The sequence below is a fragment of the Chlorocebus sabaeus genome, chromosome 1 (genome assembly GCF_047675955.1).
Source record: "Chlorocebus sabaeus isolate Y175 chromosome 1, mChlSab1.0.hap1, whole genome shotgun sequence".
NCBI classification, from domain to species: domain Eukaryota; kingdom Metazoa; phylum Chordata; class Mammalia; order Primates; family Cercopithecidae; genus Chlorocebus; species Chlorocebus sabaeus.
This window is the reverse complement of record NC_132904.1, coordinates 57,293,100-57,311,703: the sequence shown is the minus strand read 5'-3', so window position 1 is coordinate 57,311,703 and position 18,604 is coordinate 57,293,100. Positions and strand designations below refer to the sequence as shown.

Sequence of the window (18,604 nt, the reverse complement as noted above, 5' to 3'; positions counted from 1 at the left end):
CTCAGCTTCTAGTGAAGCCTTAGGGAGTTTTCAGTCATGGCAGAAGGCAAAAGCAGGAGTAAGTGAGAGAGAGGAGAGGAGGTGCCACAAACTTTTAAACAACCTCATCTCGTGAGAACTCACTCACAATTGTGAGGGCAGCACCAAGAGGGTGGCACCACCATTCATGAGAAATCTACCCTCATGATCCAGTCACCTCCTACCAGGGCCCACCTCCAATACTGGGGATTACAATTCAACATGAGATTTGGCAGGAAGAAATATTCAAACATCACGGTCTCCCTATCTCTGTCTCTTAATTTTTATTGTTGATAATTTATATGCAATTTTATATCATGCTATTATTTAAAATTTTATGACTTCTCATGTTATCAAAATAAAGCACTGAACATATGTAAATATGTAATCTAGTGTATAAATGTAAAATAATTTGATTAATCATTTTACAGATAATGAAATGGATGCACAGAGAGATTTAACTTTCCCAAGATTTTACAGCTATTTGGTACCAAGCCTAGGCAATCAGACCCATCTGTGTCCTGGCCTGTGTGTATCTGAGTGTAGTTGTGTATGTGTATGCTTCACAGGCACCAGCTCTAGGGGCACTGTCCAGTAGCTCAGAACCTTCCATCACAATGCCCCACTCAAACAAGCCCTGTCTTGGGGAAACCTTTGAAGTTGTACACCCTCTGTCATAAAACCAAATAACACTTTTCTTTTTAAATTACCCCAGCTCTTTGCCTTGGCATGTAGACCTTTGAGATGCTAAGGGTTATTTAATAACTACCAGGTGTGGAGCACTTCCTATGTGCCAGAATGTACCAAGCTATTTGCACACATTTGATCATATAATCCATAAAATCACCTAGTGAGGTATATGTTTTTTTATTCTCACTTGACTGGGAAGGAAACAGAGGCTCAGCGTGGTCAAGCTGAGATTCACATCTGGGTCTGTGTCATTCCTGTGCCTTCATGTTGTTTCCAACATCATCCTGATTCCCTGCAGAGAAAACCAGCACTGTTTTTGGAAGTTTTTCACTTTTCTGCTTAAGGCCTCTCAGTCCCTGAAGGGGATTCATCTCCCAGTGCAATGACAGTAGGGCATGGTCCCTGGGTTTAATGAGGCACAGCACCTGCAGGGACCCAGACAGTAGCATACACAGTCAAGTGGCGGTAGCATACACAGTCAAGTAGGTCTCTGGACTGTTCTTGGCCTTCCCAACTGCGGGGACAGAGATCGTTCAAAGGATAACAGAGCCCCTATAGTGTCTGACCTATTTCTGTGGAAATTGGCACAAGGCAGGTTGGACCCAGTCACTTGGTCTGTAGGGTCCATTGTATATACCTACAGGACCTCCCCTAGAGGCAGGGCTCAGGAAGAAGAGCCTCATAGTGCCAGGTGCTAGATTCTGTCTTGATCAGTACACACTGCTGAATTCCTAACTGTGGGGCCAGCAGACAAGCATCAGGTATCCAGACTTCTGACAGAGACCAGTGCCCATCCTGTCCACAAAGAAAGGGAGAAATGGGTATGGAGAAGTGCAAGAAAAGGTAAAGGAATATCTTTCAAGAATCATCTGGCCTTTGTAGAAATGGAGGTTGAGAGTCCCAAAGCTAATATCTTCAGAAGCCATTGCCACCATGAGTCATAAGCCCATGGGCATCTTTGCCCTGAGTGAGCTCTGATAAACTGCTCCATCGCTGCATGTCTCAGCAAGCGGGTTGCACAGCAGGACCCAGCTCTTGGCCTCTGTGAGTAGAGGGGCAGTGCTTCATTATGAACTTTGGAATAAGGAAACCCTACCCCTTGTCATCTCTTTATATGGTCATCCCTGTCCTATTTGGGGGATATTAGGGAAGGTGGTTCAGAAACCCTTGAGGTGGGCTCAGGGAGCCCAAGCCTGGTAAGAGTGGCCTTTATCTGTCCTGTTAACTCAGAAGCAGACATGCGGTGGTGGGTGGAGCCCTGACACTGGAGCAAGCAGGCCAGGGTTTGCATCCTGGCCTGGTCACCGAGTAGCTCTGTGACTGACACAGAATCTTGTATTACTCCCGTTTTCTCCCTGATGACTTACAGAGATACTGTTTCCTCAGGTGGTTTCTTGTGAGGATTTGATGTAAGCAAGTGAGCGCAGGGGCTGATCAGGGTGGGTGCTCAGTCTTTGTGCTGAAACTGAACACAAGGCCTGTCCAGCAACAGAGTTGCCAACAGGGCCAGTATTCACTTAATTACTTGGGGTTGTTCAAATATTAACTTGGGCCTTTGTGGAAATGAACAGCTCATACTATGACCTTGAGGACCAAAGGTGGGACATGATAGGGCCAACACATGGGGAAGGGGTGGCCAGAGGAGAAGCCTTTGCTGTCTTTTATTGACCAACTCCACATTCGATGTGCATCCCTTTTCTTACCTGGTTTGATGCAGAGAGAATTGAACCAATTATCCACAAAGAAAAGAATAGGATGAGAGGAGCAAATAGCAGTAGCATTTATTGAGCACTTAGTATATACTAAATATTGGATTAGGTCGTTCATAACCATTATCTTAAGCCTCATTGCAGTCCCATGAAGTAGGTGTAGTTTTTCCCATTTTATAGGTGAGCTGAGACTCAGAAAGGTTAACTTACTTGCCCAAGGTCACCCAACTAAAGAGAATCAAGGTTTGTTTGACTCCAAAATCCAGGTACCTCTTGGGACAGGACCTATACAATTCTGATCTCCTAATGAGTATGGGAAAGCATGAACAACCACACCTAGTGTTGTGTATGAAATTTAACCTGCACTACTTAATTGCGACATGGGAACCATCTAGTGCAGCTGCCTGTGTGTGTGCAAATATGAATGTATGTGTGTACTTATGAGCTGTGTATACATGCTTTTTTGCCAAAGTCTGTAAATTAAGCACTCCTGAATGTTTGTACATCTATATATGAGTGAACATGCACACATGCCTGGAGGTTGGAGAGAGGCAGTGACTGTGCCCAAAGGGTAGGAGCGTGTTGAAGGAGGGAGCCCTTGGCTTACCTTTTCTCCACCAGTGGTGATTTGGCTTCTGCTGTATTTTCTGTGTGGGTTGGAAAGATGAAAGCTGCATGCACTTGTTACAGTGGTGTCTCTAAATGTTATTGCATGAGTATCTTAGGAGAAGGAAGACCACATCCAGAATATCCTCCTCTGCACCAAGGACAGCCCTCCCATTGCACAGAATCCCAACTCCTCATCACAATCTCAGTCCTCACAGGGCAGGGGAGAGAAAACCTGGTCAGGTAGGAAGATGCAGGGGAAGAAGCACATTGATGTCCAGAGCTGTGGGGGAGGGCCAAGATGGCCTAGAAGAGTGAGTTCAGTCAGCAGAGTTCCACCTGTGGAGACGGCAGTGAGCCCCTGCTACTGCTCACCTCTTCTTCTAACTCCTGATGCACCCTGGTGCCTGATGGGCTCTGGACTCTGACGAGAGGCACTTCATCATGATTTAGCAGTCCTTCTGACCTGGTAGGGATCCTCTGTTGCTTTTCCAGGCTGAAGTCGCCCAGCTGCAAGAACAGGTGGCCCTGAAAGATGCAGAAATTGAGCGTCTGCACAGCCAGCTCTCCCGGACAGCAGCTCTCCACGGTGACCACACAGAGAGAGGTGACTAGCTTGACTGTGACAAAATGCAGTTGTCTGGGTCCCCGGGCCTACTCTTATAAGTGAGCATGTTTTTCTATAAATGAGTGTGCATATGCTTGTGTGTGTAGCCATGCTAATAGACATGCATATATGTGTGCAAACATGGCCAAGTGGATGGATGCACCAGTTTGTGTGTTTGTGTGTGTCCCTACAATACAGCACTATTGTGGAATCATTCCCATGGAACTCTCCCCTAACTAGAAGGCTTTTTTCAGATGCACAGAAGTTCTGTGCAGCCACCTCTGGAGCTTTTACTGAAAATGCAGGAAATACCTAACTCTCTCATTTGATTGAAAGGCCTTACTTCTGTATCATCACCAAAGGGGAGGCTTTAGCAATTTATTCAGTCGTTTCATGGATATCTGCCTGATGCTTGTATAAGGCCCTGAGATTACAGAAACAAGTCAGTTCTTTTTCATTCTTGAGGTTTCAAATCTTACCTCTCAGAAACACCTTTCCTGGCCATCCTAACTCAAATAGGTGGCCCCAGTCCTATTATTCTCTAACTCAATATCCTTTCTTTTTCCTGCCTAGCACTTATTATAACTTACCAGTATTGTGTGTTATCCCCACTCTGGGGCAAGGACTATATGTTTCTTGTTTAAGAGCATATCCACAAAGCCCAGCACAATATTTGGCCCATTGTAGAAATATTTCTTGTGGAAATATTTCATTGTAGAAATATTTCCCTAAGAAATATTTCTTGAATAAGTGAAAGGATGGTGAATGGTCCCTGAGGAGTTCAAGTCTTGCTGATCAAAAATAGAGGATAAATCCTCAACTACTGTAATGAACACATAAATCTTTATGGCTGCTTGCCATGTATACAAAATGATCACACACCTTTCAACTTCTCCACTCACTACCAGGCTGCAGAGCAATGCTGAAGATCATATAGTCCTACGGGTTGGTGTCACTACCTAGTCACATCCTGGCCTCAGCACTGCTTAGCTTGGATCCCCAGCTGGGGTGTGGAAGCCATGCAACAGTGGCTTAGGCTGGAGAAGGAAATTAGTTATCAACATGCTCATCCCTCTCCTAGCTTTTCTCAGTGTCCGCCCAAGTCATTGGCTGTGTTGCCTACCTGCCAAGGCCTGCTTGTAGAGGCGGGGCTCTACCAAGACACCCTGGACTATCTCTGATGCTAAGCCTGGACAGAGAGTGCCCCATGTCATGACTTAGGCCAGGCAGCCTTCCCAGTCTACCCCTCCTCTCCCCACAGTCTGAGCCTCCCAGGCCCTACCCCACTCCATTACTGGGTACTTTCTAGAGCTGATCCTTGGGTCATTTGCTGTCGAAGTTAGGTTCTGACCAGTGGATCAGGGTTTGCCAGTCTTCATATGGAGCTTACTGCCCTCCCCAGCAAAGTGAGCTGCAGAGCTGATATTAGCTACCCAGAGCCTAAATAATGAGCAAGCGATTATCCACTTTATTCTGAAAATTAATCTCCACAACTATTTACACAAAGTCCATAGATCTACTGTTGCTATTCTTGTTAGATGTAACAAGCATCCCAAAAGAAAATGGGAGGCCTATATATTCCCTTGACTTTTGTACTTTTTTTTGATATAGACATCCCTATTCCCATTTAGGAAGAGGCATAGATCCTTCTTTGAACAATCTAGCTATGTGCCAGTTCCTAGAGTATCTGGCAAATGACTTCCAGCTTCCTTAGGCTCTCCAAAACAGTTAAGGAATCAACAGAGTCCCTGTTGGGTCCAAACTGAGAGAAGGCTGTGGGTTTTCCACCGCAGACTGACAGATTTCTCAGCCCATAGGGAAATTCTGGTTTATGATGAAATAAGATTGTTTATCCTTAACCCAGCATTTGCATATATATATATATCCCAATACATCTAAACATTTGTTAGTCAGTTTTGACTATATCATTTCAAATTAAGCCAAGTACCAACTCTTTTACATAATTTTTATTTCCCAGTCTTCACTCAACTGTAGATTCTTTTAATGTTAAATTCTCCTCTTTCTACAATTTGTCAGACTGTATGATTTTCTTCAAAGCCAGCCAGAAGCCCAGGTACATGCCTACTCAAGTTGTAAAGGATAAAAATGTCTATATTCTTAGGAGATGTTGGTTTTGAAAGATTTTTGGCTTCCTCTGTGTCACCTCAAGTACATGGGCATTTTGATTTTGCCCATAAATGTCTGTAAAGAGAAGACAGCATACTGGATTCCTTCATTTCATAGTCTAGCAAATATTTAAGGAGAACGAGTCTGTGGCAGACACCATCCTGGCCTCTTTAAAGAACTAAAAGAGCGATGTTCAGGAAAGTCTTCATTTGAACTTGGGAGGCATCATAGCAAGTGTGGATAGCTGTTTGCATTTATATAAATAATTATTTCTATACCTGAATTCTTTTAGACCAAGAAATTCAACGTCTGAAAATGGGGATGGAAACTTTGCTGCTTGCCAATGAAGATAAGGTAAGATGGTCATTGGGTAGCCTTGTCTTTTCCATGCTTACATCCCTGGCTCTGTTTGGTCCCTGCTGGTCTCTGATATTCTGGACAGGGCCATGCTTATTATGCCGTTGACACAGGGGTATGTCAGGAGAATGACTTATGCCTCCTAGAGACCTGGCCTCAGCCACCTGTTTTTGGCTTTGAGAAATGGGAAGTTTGTCTAAATGGAATCTCCTAAAGGCAGATTATAGCCCTGCCTGTTCCTGCTGGTGTGGGGGGAAAAAAATACTGCTGCTGCTGTGATCACTGCCAATATCATAGCTCTTGCTGGAATTCCTAGCAAAATAGCCCCCCCAATCTCCCATATGCATGATCTGACAATAGAACCATCATAGAGACACTTGGCAGCATGCCATGCCTCAGTTTACTCTGCCATCTTATATCCTTTGCATCTAATTTTGGCACAGTCATAAATAGCCACCTCTATAAATAAAGAGTACCTAGCTGGTATAAACATCATCTCTGAGGATCACAACCCTTCATTTTACAGATGAGGAAACAGACTCAGAGTACTTAAGTAATTTGGCCTAAGGTCAGGTAACTAGTAAATAGCACAGCCAGCTTTCACACCCAAGTTTATCTACGACCTGTGTGGTCTCCCAAGTTCCTTTCAAGGCCTTTGCCTTGAATGAAACAATCTTCTCTGGGAATTTACTCTGCAGTATGAGGTATCTCAGACTCCTAGGGAACAAATGAGTATATTGGGATAAATATGACAGCTTTATTTTAGTCTTTTTTTGTGTCGCTCCAGTGGGCAACACTAGGACCAGGAGCCAGATTTCAATGACCACTTCAGGAAGGTAGGAAGACAGTGAGTTTCATGCTTCTGAAAATGTTTAAGCCCTGTGAAGGGTGTCTCAGATGACTCACAGTCTTCAGGTAGAGTCGTGAATGCCTGCAGATGCCTATGAGGCAGACCACTGAAATCCCAGCTCTGTGGAATGGGGCCTGGACACTCTTTTCCTTTGGTTCCACGTGGGATTTCTTCTCCTTGTGCCCAGAACATAGTGTGGGTCCCAAAATGAAATCATCTGAGCTGCCAGCGTAGCATTAATCTAAATCTCTGCTCACACTGTGGCAGGACCGTCGGATAGAGGAGCTTACGGGGCTGTTAAACCAGTACCGGAAGGTAAAGGAGATTGTGGTGGTCACTCAAGGTAAGAGCAAGGGCAGTCCTTCATTGTCTCTGAAAGATATTCCATCAGCTGTGTTAAATCCAGGGGCAGTCCTGCTAGCAGCCGTTTCACTTCTGTTTCGGAGAAGACTCCCTACTGGAGAACAGAGCTGTTTAGACTTTTCTGCATGATGAGAAATTAGCAGTTGTTGATTTCCAGAAATACTACCAAATGGAAGTCAGCTCAGGGCCTTCAGGGACTATCCAGATCACCAAGAATATAAAGCCTGTGAATTCCCCATCCTTGGAGGGTCTCTTATGCACCTTCCCAGGACACACCTTAGAGGCAGCAAGTGCAATTAAACCTGGATCAAAAATCAACTCAGTGCTGTCATTGAGGATTAGAGCTCATCCACCTCCTAGAAAATCTAAAGCTCTGCAGCAGACTCAGAGGGCCTTCTGGGAGCCTTCTTCGAGTTGCTGGGCCTGAGTTGCTATAGGAAGTCACAGGACAGAGAGAGCTGCTGTGTTTTATATTTGCTGCCCAGACTGAATGCAACATGCAAGCAGCATCAGGGTTCTTATGGGCATAGTGGTGCATGTGCCAGGCTGCCTTCACTGTTCATGCCATTGACCTGGGCTCCCATCATAGATCCTGAGGAAGCAGCTGTTTCACACACAGGGCTGCTTTGAAGGATATTCAGGAACCTCTGATTCTGGCTGAGCTTCTGCCTCTTCTTGGGAAGAAGCCAAGCCTCTGCCAGGATGTGGCTGACTGGTCACTGACCAGGGTCTCTGCCAGCCCTCACACACAGCCCTCTTTTTTTTTTTTTTTTTTGAGATGGAGTGTCACTCTGTCACCCAGGTTGGAGTGCAGTGGCACAATCTCAGCTCACTGTAACCTCTGCCTCCCAACTTTAAGCAATTCTTATGCCTCAGCCTCCTGAGTAGCTGGGATTACAGGCACCTGCCTGTAATTTTTGTATTTTTAGTGGAGATGGGGTTTCAACATGTTGACCAGGCTAGTCTGGAACTCCTGACCTCAAGTGATCCGCCTGCCTCAGCCTCCCAAAGTGCTGAGATAATAGGCGTGAGCCACTGCACCTGGCCTCACAGCCCTCTTTTTAAGATCATGGATCAAGCCACTCTCAGGGCTTTGATTGCCTGTAGCTAAGGAGTGAGAAGTTTGGAGGCAGGGGGTACCTTACCTCTGTTCTGCAAATAAACTTTGACCTTGAAATGATCCTGATGCCAGCCCTTGCTCAGATGCCCTGAAGATTCTTCAGAATCACACTCTTATTGTCCCTTTATATATTTCTTAGTCCTTCTTAATGAAGGAGAAACAATGTTAAAATTTTGCGGTACGATTATAAGTTTCTAAACAATTCACGTAGTATGAATTCAACAATTCACTCTTACTGCATTAATGCTTGCAGGGCCTTCAGAGAGAACTCTCTCAATCAATGAAGAAGAACTGGAGGGAGGTTTCAGAAAGTGGAACACTACAAATAAGGGCCCTGAAGAATTATTTAAACAAGAGGTACTGTGTTTCCATCCATGATGTAGGGCTTCAGCAGCTCCTCCAAGCTTGCCCTGAGCTTGAGGGAGGATCTAGTCAGACAGGTGTCAGGTACATATCTTGGCAGATGAATACTTAAATTTACTAAAGTGCCCCTCAGGCTGTGGTGGGGATAGGGGAGCAAGAGGCTGAGGCTCTGGCCTGTGCTCTGGTTGGAGGCAGCGTGGTGGATACTGGAACTTTCAAGGATAGGAGTTCTTTTAATCAGGCTGCTAGCTTATTTTTATCTTTTTTTTTTCCTCTGGAATGTAAGCATAGACCAAAGGTAGTGTTTGATTTATCTACCGCCCTTTCTCCAAAGTCTGCAGTAATGCCTGATACCCAGTAGAATTCAACAAATATTTGTTGAATGAACGAACATGTCTTGCTCATTTAGAGGAATTAACTGCAGCCTCTGAAATGCTGCATTCCTTCCTGACAGATATGCCCTTCAGCCCCTATAGCCAGGACACAGATTTTCCTTCTCATCTATTTCGTTTGTTTAAAATCTGGTCCTATTGTATGACTCTCTCTAGACTTAAGCTAGATGCAAATAAACAAAACCTCAGGTGAAGGAGGGGCTTCAGCCTAGGGTCCAAGAGATTCCTGAAACTTCAGACTATCAAACTGAAAAGAATCTTAGTGCTTCAGTTCAACCTTTTAAATTAAGGAGCAAAAGCATCATCCAGTGAGCCAGTTATTGACTCAGAACAAGCACACCAGATTGCTGGCAATTACAGAATAGCGGTGTCCAAGTCTTACTGTATACCTCTGTGTGGTCACTGTGATGAACACTCTATCTGGCAGAATCTGGACTTGAACCCAGGTCTGACCACAAAGCCTAGGCTTTTAAAACTATACTGTAATGCCAGGGTTGTTCTTATAGTAGACCAAGAGGATGCTAGGATCTAGAGAAAAGAGGCAGTACTGGAGACTGTGTTCTTTCATAACCACCATTAGCTCAAGGTGGCTCCGCCTGTGATGCTAGGTGCACTACTGAAGGCACAGTGTTGTGCTAGGTGCAATCCAAGACACGGGACTGTATTCTTTCATACCATCATTAGCTCGTGGTCGTTCCACCTATAATGTTCTTTCCTTTCTTGCCTTAACCAGTTTTCATTTCTCAAAATTCAGCTCAGCTGTTCTCCTCTCCAAAGCTTTCTCAGCCGTCCCATCAGTGAGAGGGAGCCCCTCTCTCCCACTATTCCCATATTATGTTACAGGTGTTGGAGCCAAAAGAGCATTGCACATTGTTCTGTTCTCCTAATTTACTTGTCTGTCTCCCAGATGTGGGGAGTGCTAGCTCCAGACCTGGCACAGGGCCTGGCAGGGAGTAGATGTTGCTGATGTTTATTGGGTGACCATATCAAATGGGATTCTCTCATTGAAAGCAACAAAATTTGGCTCTGGCTAACCTAAGCCAAAAATAATTGTTTTTAAAAGAGTGTGCAGTGGCTTGCTGAATGAAAGGAAAAGCTGAAGAACCAAGCTCAGGAAGGGAAGGAGCAGAAAAAGCCCAAGAACCCAGGTCTCAGGACTCTACTGCTGGGATATGAACATAATCTAAGCTCTAGGGCCCAGGAAGGAGAGGCAAGCTGGCCCAGATGGACTGATAGGCCTACCATGCCCCCTTGGCATCTTGAAAGAGCAAGGCATCTATAATGATGTATCCACTATGGCTGTACCCAGGGAGGAAATATCTCCCTAAAAGGAATCATGTAAAGAAGGGGGAAAGATGGTGGGTGGTCCCCAAACAGACTGTCCTCTACCATGACTCTTCTGTCTCTGATGCAGATGCCTCCGAGATGTAGCTCTCCTACAGTGGGGCCACCTCCACTGCCACAGAAATCACTGGAAGCCAGGTAAGAGACCTGGGCATTTCCCCACAGCCACTGTGCTCTCAGGCTTGCCTTGGGGCTGCCGAAGTGGATGGTGAGGGCCATGAATGGTAAGCATGGCCACTGCATCCTAGGTGCACCTGCCCATCTGTTGTTAGGGCAGTTACAAACCAAACCTACCTCTTTTGGCCACAGAAGGGCTTCTCATCCTTCAGGTTGAGGGTGTGGATCATTGTCACTGAGAAAGGAGCTGGCCAGGGATTGGAGCGTCAGAGGAGAGGTGGCTGCAACTCATCTGTGTCTTACAACAGCTCCTCAGCTGAGAGCATCGTGTGATGTGTGTTGCTTTTGTCAGCCTCTGCTTCCTGCTCTTAGAGCGAATTTAGCCCTTTGGCAATCAAAGCTCTCTAGGGATGGCCATGTCTTCTCATAGCAATTGGTCTAATTGCTTTAGGGATGCTTCACAACAATGAACTAATAATGGGCTCACCTCTGAGGTCATTTGACTGCCATCTCTCTTGTTCCCTCTAAAATAAACCTAAATCTAGTTCCCTAGGCCTGCACTTTAGCAAACATTTTGAAATTGAGCCCCATGTAAGGGTAACATGGAGGCTTCACTACAAAGAGCAGGCTGCCTTTCAGCTAAGGTGTTGGGGCAGATGACCACAAGCATCACAGAAACTCCCCAGAATGGTGCTGAGTCTCCAGAGCCTGCACTCTGAGTCCACTTTCCAGAAAGCAGTTGTTCCCTTGAGCCTTTAGCCCAGAGGAAAATGGTAATGTTAAAGAAGTTGATCAGGCAATTCTTAGTTTTGGAGAATAAGAATTGTGGTTTATGAGTTCACTGAGAGAAGGTCAATACCAAGGAACTCAGACTGACCAGATTTACAAGAGACTAATATTTGTTTAAATTATGACATTCGTATAAACTGAGAAATATGACTGCCAAGGAGACCTGGCACAGGTTACTCTTGTGACCACTGTTGGCATTGCCTCTTGACACATTTGGTGCCCTTCTCTGCAAAATAGACCCTGAGAGAACCAAATGAGTCTAAGCAGACTAGACGGTCATGCAGATCCAGAGCAGAGTGTGGAAGGGTCCTAGCAGGTGATGTTCTAGAGCCATGGCTGGCTAATGTGTTCATCTGCACTCTGAGGAGGCCCAGGTCCCTGGTCCCTGGATTACTCTTAGACTCAGACAAGCCCAGCATCAGTGCCTTTCCGCTCTTTTGACACTGTAGACCTTGGTCTTTTATGACCACACAATTGTCACCTCAGTGCAGCAGAATTGAGTGTATTCTGGCTTTTTGTGCAATGTCAAGAACATTTCATTTGGATTTAAGTGACCCCCTCATGCCCTTGCTAACACATTATTGATCCAGTCTATCCCCCAAGGTGGGCCAGTCTCATTTTGTATGTAAAGGCTATTATGAGAGGGTATTTTTTTTTTCAATGACCTTGAACCTAAGCCCAAGACCACTGGTTAAGCATTTGAAATGGCGTCTGCATGAGTGATAACGTGTACCTCCTTCTCATAACTATTTCTTTCTTTTGTGTTTTTTTTCAGGGCTCAGAAAAAGCTCTCTTGTAGTCTAGAAGACTTGAGAAGTGAATCTATGGATAAGGTCAGCTCATCAACCTATCCTTAAAGATGACTGAGTTACTTTTTTGGGCCTAGCATAGTACTGGGATATATACAGGCAGGTCCTGGTCCCTACCTTGTAGAGGATTTTATAAAGTTGTGGGAGAACCAGGAATTACATGAACATTTTGAGAAAATTAACCAACTGGGTATGGCCCAAAGCATCTTATAGGAAGGACAATTCAGGAAATGCTGCCTGGAATTGATGAGAGAAGATGTTGAGGTTGGCAAAGCTTGGTTAGAGTCTGCCAGGCACCAGCAGGTTTTGGGAAATGGTGGGGAGTAGGACGAGGTAAGGTCAGAGCCATGAGACAGATCAAGCCAGGGAAGATCTTGACTACTAGTCCTATATCCCTGGGGCACTTGGGGACATCATACAGATTTTTTAATGATGAATTAATGTGAATAAAGGAGATGATCCCAAGGGAAGATGTGGGATCTTCAGGATGTTGGAGAGTAAGCTGTTGTAAGAGTCTATGGAGGAGGGTTTTGTGGCTCCTTATATGGGAGTAGCCCTTGATCATGTGGGTGGACCTCATCCTGCAAGGGATAGTAGCAGGCTCTTGAGCTTGGTCATTAGAGACCAAGGGAACCTGCCCTGATAGAAACCCTTCAGTGAGCCTGTGCTGCATACCATCCCTTGGTCTCCAATAATGTTCATCAGCCTCCTTGTTGATACAGTGGAGAACCATAAACGCTGAAGTTGGCAGGAGCCCTGGGCTTATTCAATGTCTCTGCTCCTGTGGTCACGTGTCTCTTGGTTGCCATGGTCATGTTGCTGGCAGCTGCCCAGGACATCTGTCCATGGAGTGGGACGGGGATCTTTCCTGCCGTGGATGATGATTACTTGACATGAAGATGTGGAGGGAGGGGATAAGCCTTTCAGATTTAAGCAAACAGGTAGTCCTGAGTTGTTGCTGTTTGTGAATAACACAAGTCTCTTTTTCTCCACATAAACGAAATCCTCTTGTTACTCCATAGTGTATGGATGGGAACCAGCCCTTCCCGGTGGTAGAACCCAAGGTACATTGACTTCATGCCCCATCGCCTATTTGTGCTTACACTGTTTGCTAGTATTGTAACTTAGCACGTCATAGTTTTCATAACCTTAAAATGTGCTAACTGTAAGGAGTAAGAGGGCAAGAGGAAAGAAGCAACTTTTCTCTCCCATTTTATTTTTATGTGCACTCAGCTATTTAATATGCTTTCACTACCATTATCTGTGGGACAGGATTTATTATTATCACCTCCATTTTGTAGGCTCAGAGAAATTAATCTTTAACAAAGTAATCTAGATTTAATCACTGGGAAGGGGATTGCTACGATCTCAGCACACTGAAGAATGTGATAGCTCTCATCCTTTCTGGAGTGATATGTCATGGTTAAAAAAACACGAGTGTACACTCAGTCCCGCTTTGATGAACAAGTCATGTTATAAAAATTCCATTAGGACTGATTTTCTCCAGGGAAGCCTGTCGTGGAAGAGGATTAAGTTTTTAGGCCAGTGCACAAATGTTGAGCCCATAAAGAAATGAAGATTCATATCATTAGCATTATTTCAGCCACACCCAACGACCATTTATAACATTATATGGAAAATGTATTGTGAGGCTGGTGGCATTTCCCTTCTCTGTCCCCTGCCTCCATGTCCATATGAAACATGGAGCTTCTCATTGCTTTCTGACTTCTGCCTGAGAGGGTCATTTTATGTTTTCACATCCATATGGTGAGTCATATGAGGCATCTCTGCCCCTCCACATCTGTGTAAGAGAAAGATCTTTTCTGCACATTTGCATCTATGTAAGGGGCTTCTCTACACTTCCATATTTGTAGCAGTTGGTGCTTCAAGTGGGCAGCCATTCCTTGGGCCATCTGAACTGTACAGCAAAAGTCTTCTGCCTGCTCCCCTGCCCAGGTGCTCTGGAACACAGGCCCTTGAACCTGGGGTTGGTGTGGTCCCTTTGTGAATTGAAAGGCTTCCTGTGGAGACAGCTGTTAAACCACTCAGCAGTCCCCCCTCCCACCTCAGCTTCACAGAGATCATTCGCAGGTGTTTCTAAAGCACACCTGTAAGTGACCACCTCCACCTTTGGAAACATGCCCAGCTCACAGGCTCAAGGTTTAAGATGCCAATTTGATTACCAAGAAATATGAGTGATGTGGGACTATTTATACAGGAAAAAAATGCTCCAGATTAAAAGATTAATTCTTATATGGTTTTGACCATAATCACAATCTTATACAACCTCAGTTATTCAACATGGTCACCCCTCTCCCCTCACCCACATACACCACTGTCCTCCCCAGAACTGCTCCACAGGTGCAGAACCGTTCCACAGCCATCTTTCTGCAGCATTCCTAACTTTGGTATCTGGCCCTTGCTTAAACTGGCTCTTGCTTTCTGTGACTGAGAGCTCATTTCATTGTAAGACATCCTTTGTATTCTTTTCTACCTCTGTGAGCTTCTCTAAAATGTGCATCTGCTGATCCTCTCTCTCCGTGTCTAGCCCATGGAAAAAGTCAATCTCCTTTACTTCTGACAGCTCTGGAATTTAAGTCCCTCTTGCCCTCTCTGAGTTCTCTGTTCTCTGTGCTGAACATCACCTTCTCATGTGCATGGATCACAAGCCTTTCAAGCTGCTACCTAGTCTTCTTAGGATCAGCATTAGTTTCTCAATGTATTCTTCAAGTTGTGCCCTGGACCAGACTTGGAGTGTGATATTCTAGATGTAGTCTCACCAGCGCCTGCCTTGGTCTAAGGACTGCTCTTCTAGATTGCTGTTTCTTTAGGCCCTGGGTATGTGATATTTCCTGTGTTTTTCTTCTTATCCACTGTCCACTGTGTGCTAGGCCCTGTGGATATGTTATTTCCTGGCAAACTTGAGGCAGGAATTGTTATTCTCCATTTAGAAATGATCAAACAGAGGTCCTGAGAGGTGGAAGAGAAAGAGCTTTGTCTGAGTTGGTCTGACTCTAAGCCTAGGCCCTTTCCATTCTGGAGTGCTGCTTTTGTGTTCTAATTTAAAGCAGCTGGATAATCAGTTCTATACTACTCCCTTGGCTGGGGCTTCTGTTCCCCCACAGCCAGGAGGATTGTTCTTTTTGGAGACTGGAGAAACAGAACTGGAGTTGAGCATCTGCGTCATGTCCTGACATTGCACTGCCTTCCACATCAGTGAGTCATTTCTCCCCAGCTCTTATTCTTGGCCTGAGCAGAGCTCAGAGAGTCCTTTCCATTGTCCTTGATTCCTTTTTGCTATCTTTCTTATAGGTCTGGGCTGCCTTTTAAACCCCATCCTTGGGTTAGGTATGTGTTCTCTTTGCATCTCAGCTCCTCAGGGAGTTCCCCGGGTGGCCCACTTGGCTCCTTGGCTGTCTCTGCCCCGCCTGAGGGAGCATACGTGATGATGCAACCAGAAACCTGTTTTTGAGAGCTCTTCCCCCCTCCCATATGTCCTATATAATAGGGAGCTTGGAGTCATGTCCTTCAGGTCTCTAAAATTTTTGAACACTACCTTCTCACAGTCAGTGGTTCCTGGGTTTGACTGCATTCGTATAATCTGAGCTAATCTGAGATGCTTGTTAAAAATATAGACATCTGGGGTGTGCTTCCAGAGGGACTGAATCAGGGACTGGGCACAGGAGGGATCTGGGAATTCATGTTGTTTTACAAGTGCTGCAGGTAATTATGAAGAGCAGCCAGCACATGAACTACCATTTGGAAACTGTGGGTCTTGACCACATGTCTGATCATGTCTAATCTTTATGTCATGGGTCATCACAAACTTGAAAATCTCATGGCCTTCCTCTCTTAAGGTTCTAGTTACTTCTCCTCTACCAGCCAGTTCTTCCAGAATTCTTTCAGAATTCAGTTTCCTCTTCCTGTATCTCTCCTTTCTGAATTATTTTTAGGGAGTTATAGTCAATGTTCAATGAATGAACTGAATCTCAAACAATTTCTAGGACATACATTTATAAGCAAATTGAATTGGAAATATATTGGATATTTGGCTTTTAGCTAAATGGAACTTCAGAAGATGTCTCAGTCACAGCAGCCTTCCCTTACTGTTCTGACTTGTCAGTTTGAAATCTGTTTGTTTTTCATATTACTTTTCTTCTGGATCTAATCAGGTGATCCACAGCTGATTCCTTTAGTGACATTGCTTCAATTTCTCTTTTCTTTTATTCTCACTTTCACAGTACATTCCACTGTGTTTCTCTTGGGTTTGCAGATTTAGAGGCCATTATATGCCTCTTTACCAAATAAGTGCTATCTCCTTCCTCATTTAATCAACTTATTTCTTTCAGACCTTTCCATGGCCAGGGTCCAAGCATGGAGCTGGCTGCACTGAGGCTCTACCTCATGCAGACTATGATCCTAAGTTCCCAAAAGAGCTCTGTTGACATGTAGTCCTCTGGCCCATTTCTTGTTGTCACCTCCCCCAAGAGTGTGTGTATCTTTATGCTTGCCTTAACATGATGTTTTTAAAGAAGCCATGATCACAATATATGTTCTTTTTCTTCTTTTGCTCCAAATTTAAACTATAATTCCTCTTCTGTACCATAGCTGCTCTCAGGCAAGATCCATATCATTTGTGCAGTTGGTCAGGCCCTCACAGAGATCTGCCCTTGCCTGGTCTGAGTAAGGGTCCCAATTAGCAGAAACACCTCTCTCCTCACCACAGAAAAGCAAATCTGGGAGAAACAGACTAGACTGAGCTCAGTTTCCTCTCTTGCAGGATTGTTATTTTACATATATTTGTATGTATGTATGATAAAGCACTAGGCAGCTTTTATTAGAATGGCAATTTTCATATCCAAAGAGCTTGCAGAGTAATTCATGGCTGTTAATTCACTGGGTCTCTGAGCACTAGGCCAGACAGCAAAGGCCCCTTTGCAAGACCACTTCCTATTAGAGGCAGTTGCAGTCAGCCCCAGATTTGCACTTGACTCTGTCCCTGTCTTACTGTGTGGCCTTGGAAAAGTTTCTTCCTTCCTTGGAACTCTGGTCCCTTTTCTCAGACTAGCTAAATAATCTTTGAGGGGTCTTCAAGTCACCATATGTGAAAAATGTCTCTTAGAAAACAGGGAGTTGTTCTGTATCCAAGGATTTCCTAACTGAGGCTGACAGCTAAGTCGATATCTCTCTTTTTCTCTCACCTTGCAATAGGACAGCCCTTTCTTGGCGGAGCACAAATATCCCACTTTACCTGGGAAGCTTTCAGGACCCACGCCCAATGGAGAGGCTGCCAAATCTCCTCCCACTGTCTGCCAGCCTGACGCCACGGGGAGCAGCCTGCTGAGGCTGAGTGAGTGTCCAGTCCTGGTGCTGGTGGCCTCTGAGCAGCATCCTTGGAACTTTCAGTGATTGTATAAGATCCCTGCACCTACCACCACAATCCACAGTTGGAGAATGGTGGGGTGGGTGGCTGGAACAAGTTGTACCTTGGGGTGGTCCCACCTCTAGAGGCTCCCCCTGGGTGAGCTGTTTTCTAAGGTAAGCATTCTACAGTCTCAGCAAACCAGGGTGTGTGTATCCCCTACTTCTTTTCAGCTGCAGCTTTTCACCCTCATTTCCTCTCTTCTTCTCTTCCTCCTCTCGAACCCCTTCCTGTCCTTCCTAGCATTGTTTTCCCTCCTCTCAGATACGCCCTTCTACCCTTCCTGCCCCTCGCGCTTCCTTCCTCTGTCATTCTGATCTTCTCTCTCCTGTCTCCACCTTCTTCTCTGCAGCTTCCCTATTCCCAGTAGGAGGGTATCATGCACTCCAAGTGGGAGCATTTCCTTAGGCAAATGGAGTCAGTGGCCAGTGGGCAAGGGTGTCGGTCTACAGGTATCCTTTCGGTGGGTAAGACCTGAAACCACAGAGGCTTTTGCTGCTTTTCATTCAAAACAAGCCATCTTTCCCCACCAGCAGCAGAAGATTCAATGGGCCCAGGAGGGAACATTCTGGTCCTGGCAGAGTTCTTCCTGAGGCTCCTCAGCCTCAGCTCTTCTCTGAGCTGGCCTATGCATTGGCCTCGTGAAGGCCAGCTCTGCCGTTGGCTGCAGGAACTTCAGATAAGCCCTTGAATGAGTTCTAGTGACACTCAAACTGGACTCACTATGGCTTCAGATTGTTCTAGTGTGAGCTGAGTGAGCCCAGGCACCTGCACAAGAGCTGCCCGTGACCTGGAGTATTCAGCCCCTGCTGCTGTTCCTTCCTTTCCCTGGGTGTGGACACCTCAGCCTGTCACAAAGGGGCACTAGGAGCACTTGGTCCCCTCACATGAAACCTCCTCTCAATGTCAGTCACCACTCAC

The 18,604-nt window shown here is 45.3% G+C and overlaps 1 protein-coding gene across 6 annotated transcripts in view; it reads left to right on the top strand.

Moving 5' to 3' along the window:
- The window catches only part of PPFIBP2 (PPFIA binding protein 2), a 142,680-nt gene that overhangs the window by 107,578 nt on the left and 16,498 nt on the right, over positions 1–18,604 (top strand). For all 6 annotated transcript variants that reach the window (XM_008008017.3, XM_037999769.2, XM_037999770.2 and 3 more), the window contains 8 exons: positions 3,519–3,630; positions 6,050–6,111; positions 7,232–7,307; positions 8,701–8,804; positions 10,617–10,684; positions 12,228–12,285; positions 13,284–13,325; positions 17,473–17,611. In XM_008008017.3, coding sequence (XP_008006208.1) covers positions 3,519–3,630; positions 6,050–6,111; positions 7,232–7,307; positions 8,701–8,804; positions 10,617–10,684; positions 12,228–12,285; positions 13,284–13,325; positions 17,473–17,611 — 661 coding nt within the window. The remainder of the gene's footprint in view (positions 1–3,518; positions 3,631–6,049; positions 6,112–7,231; positions 7,308–8,700; positions 8,805–10,616; positions 10,685–12,227; positions 12,286–13,283; positions 13,326–17,472; positions 17,612–18,604) is intronic.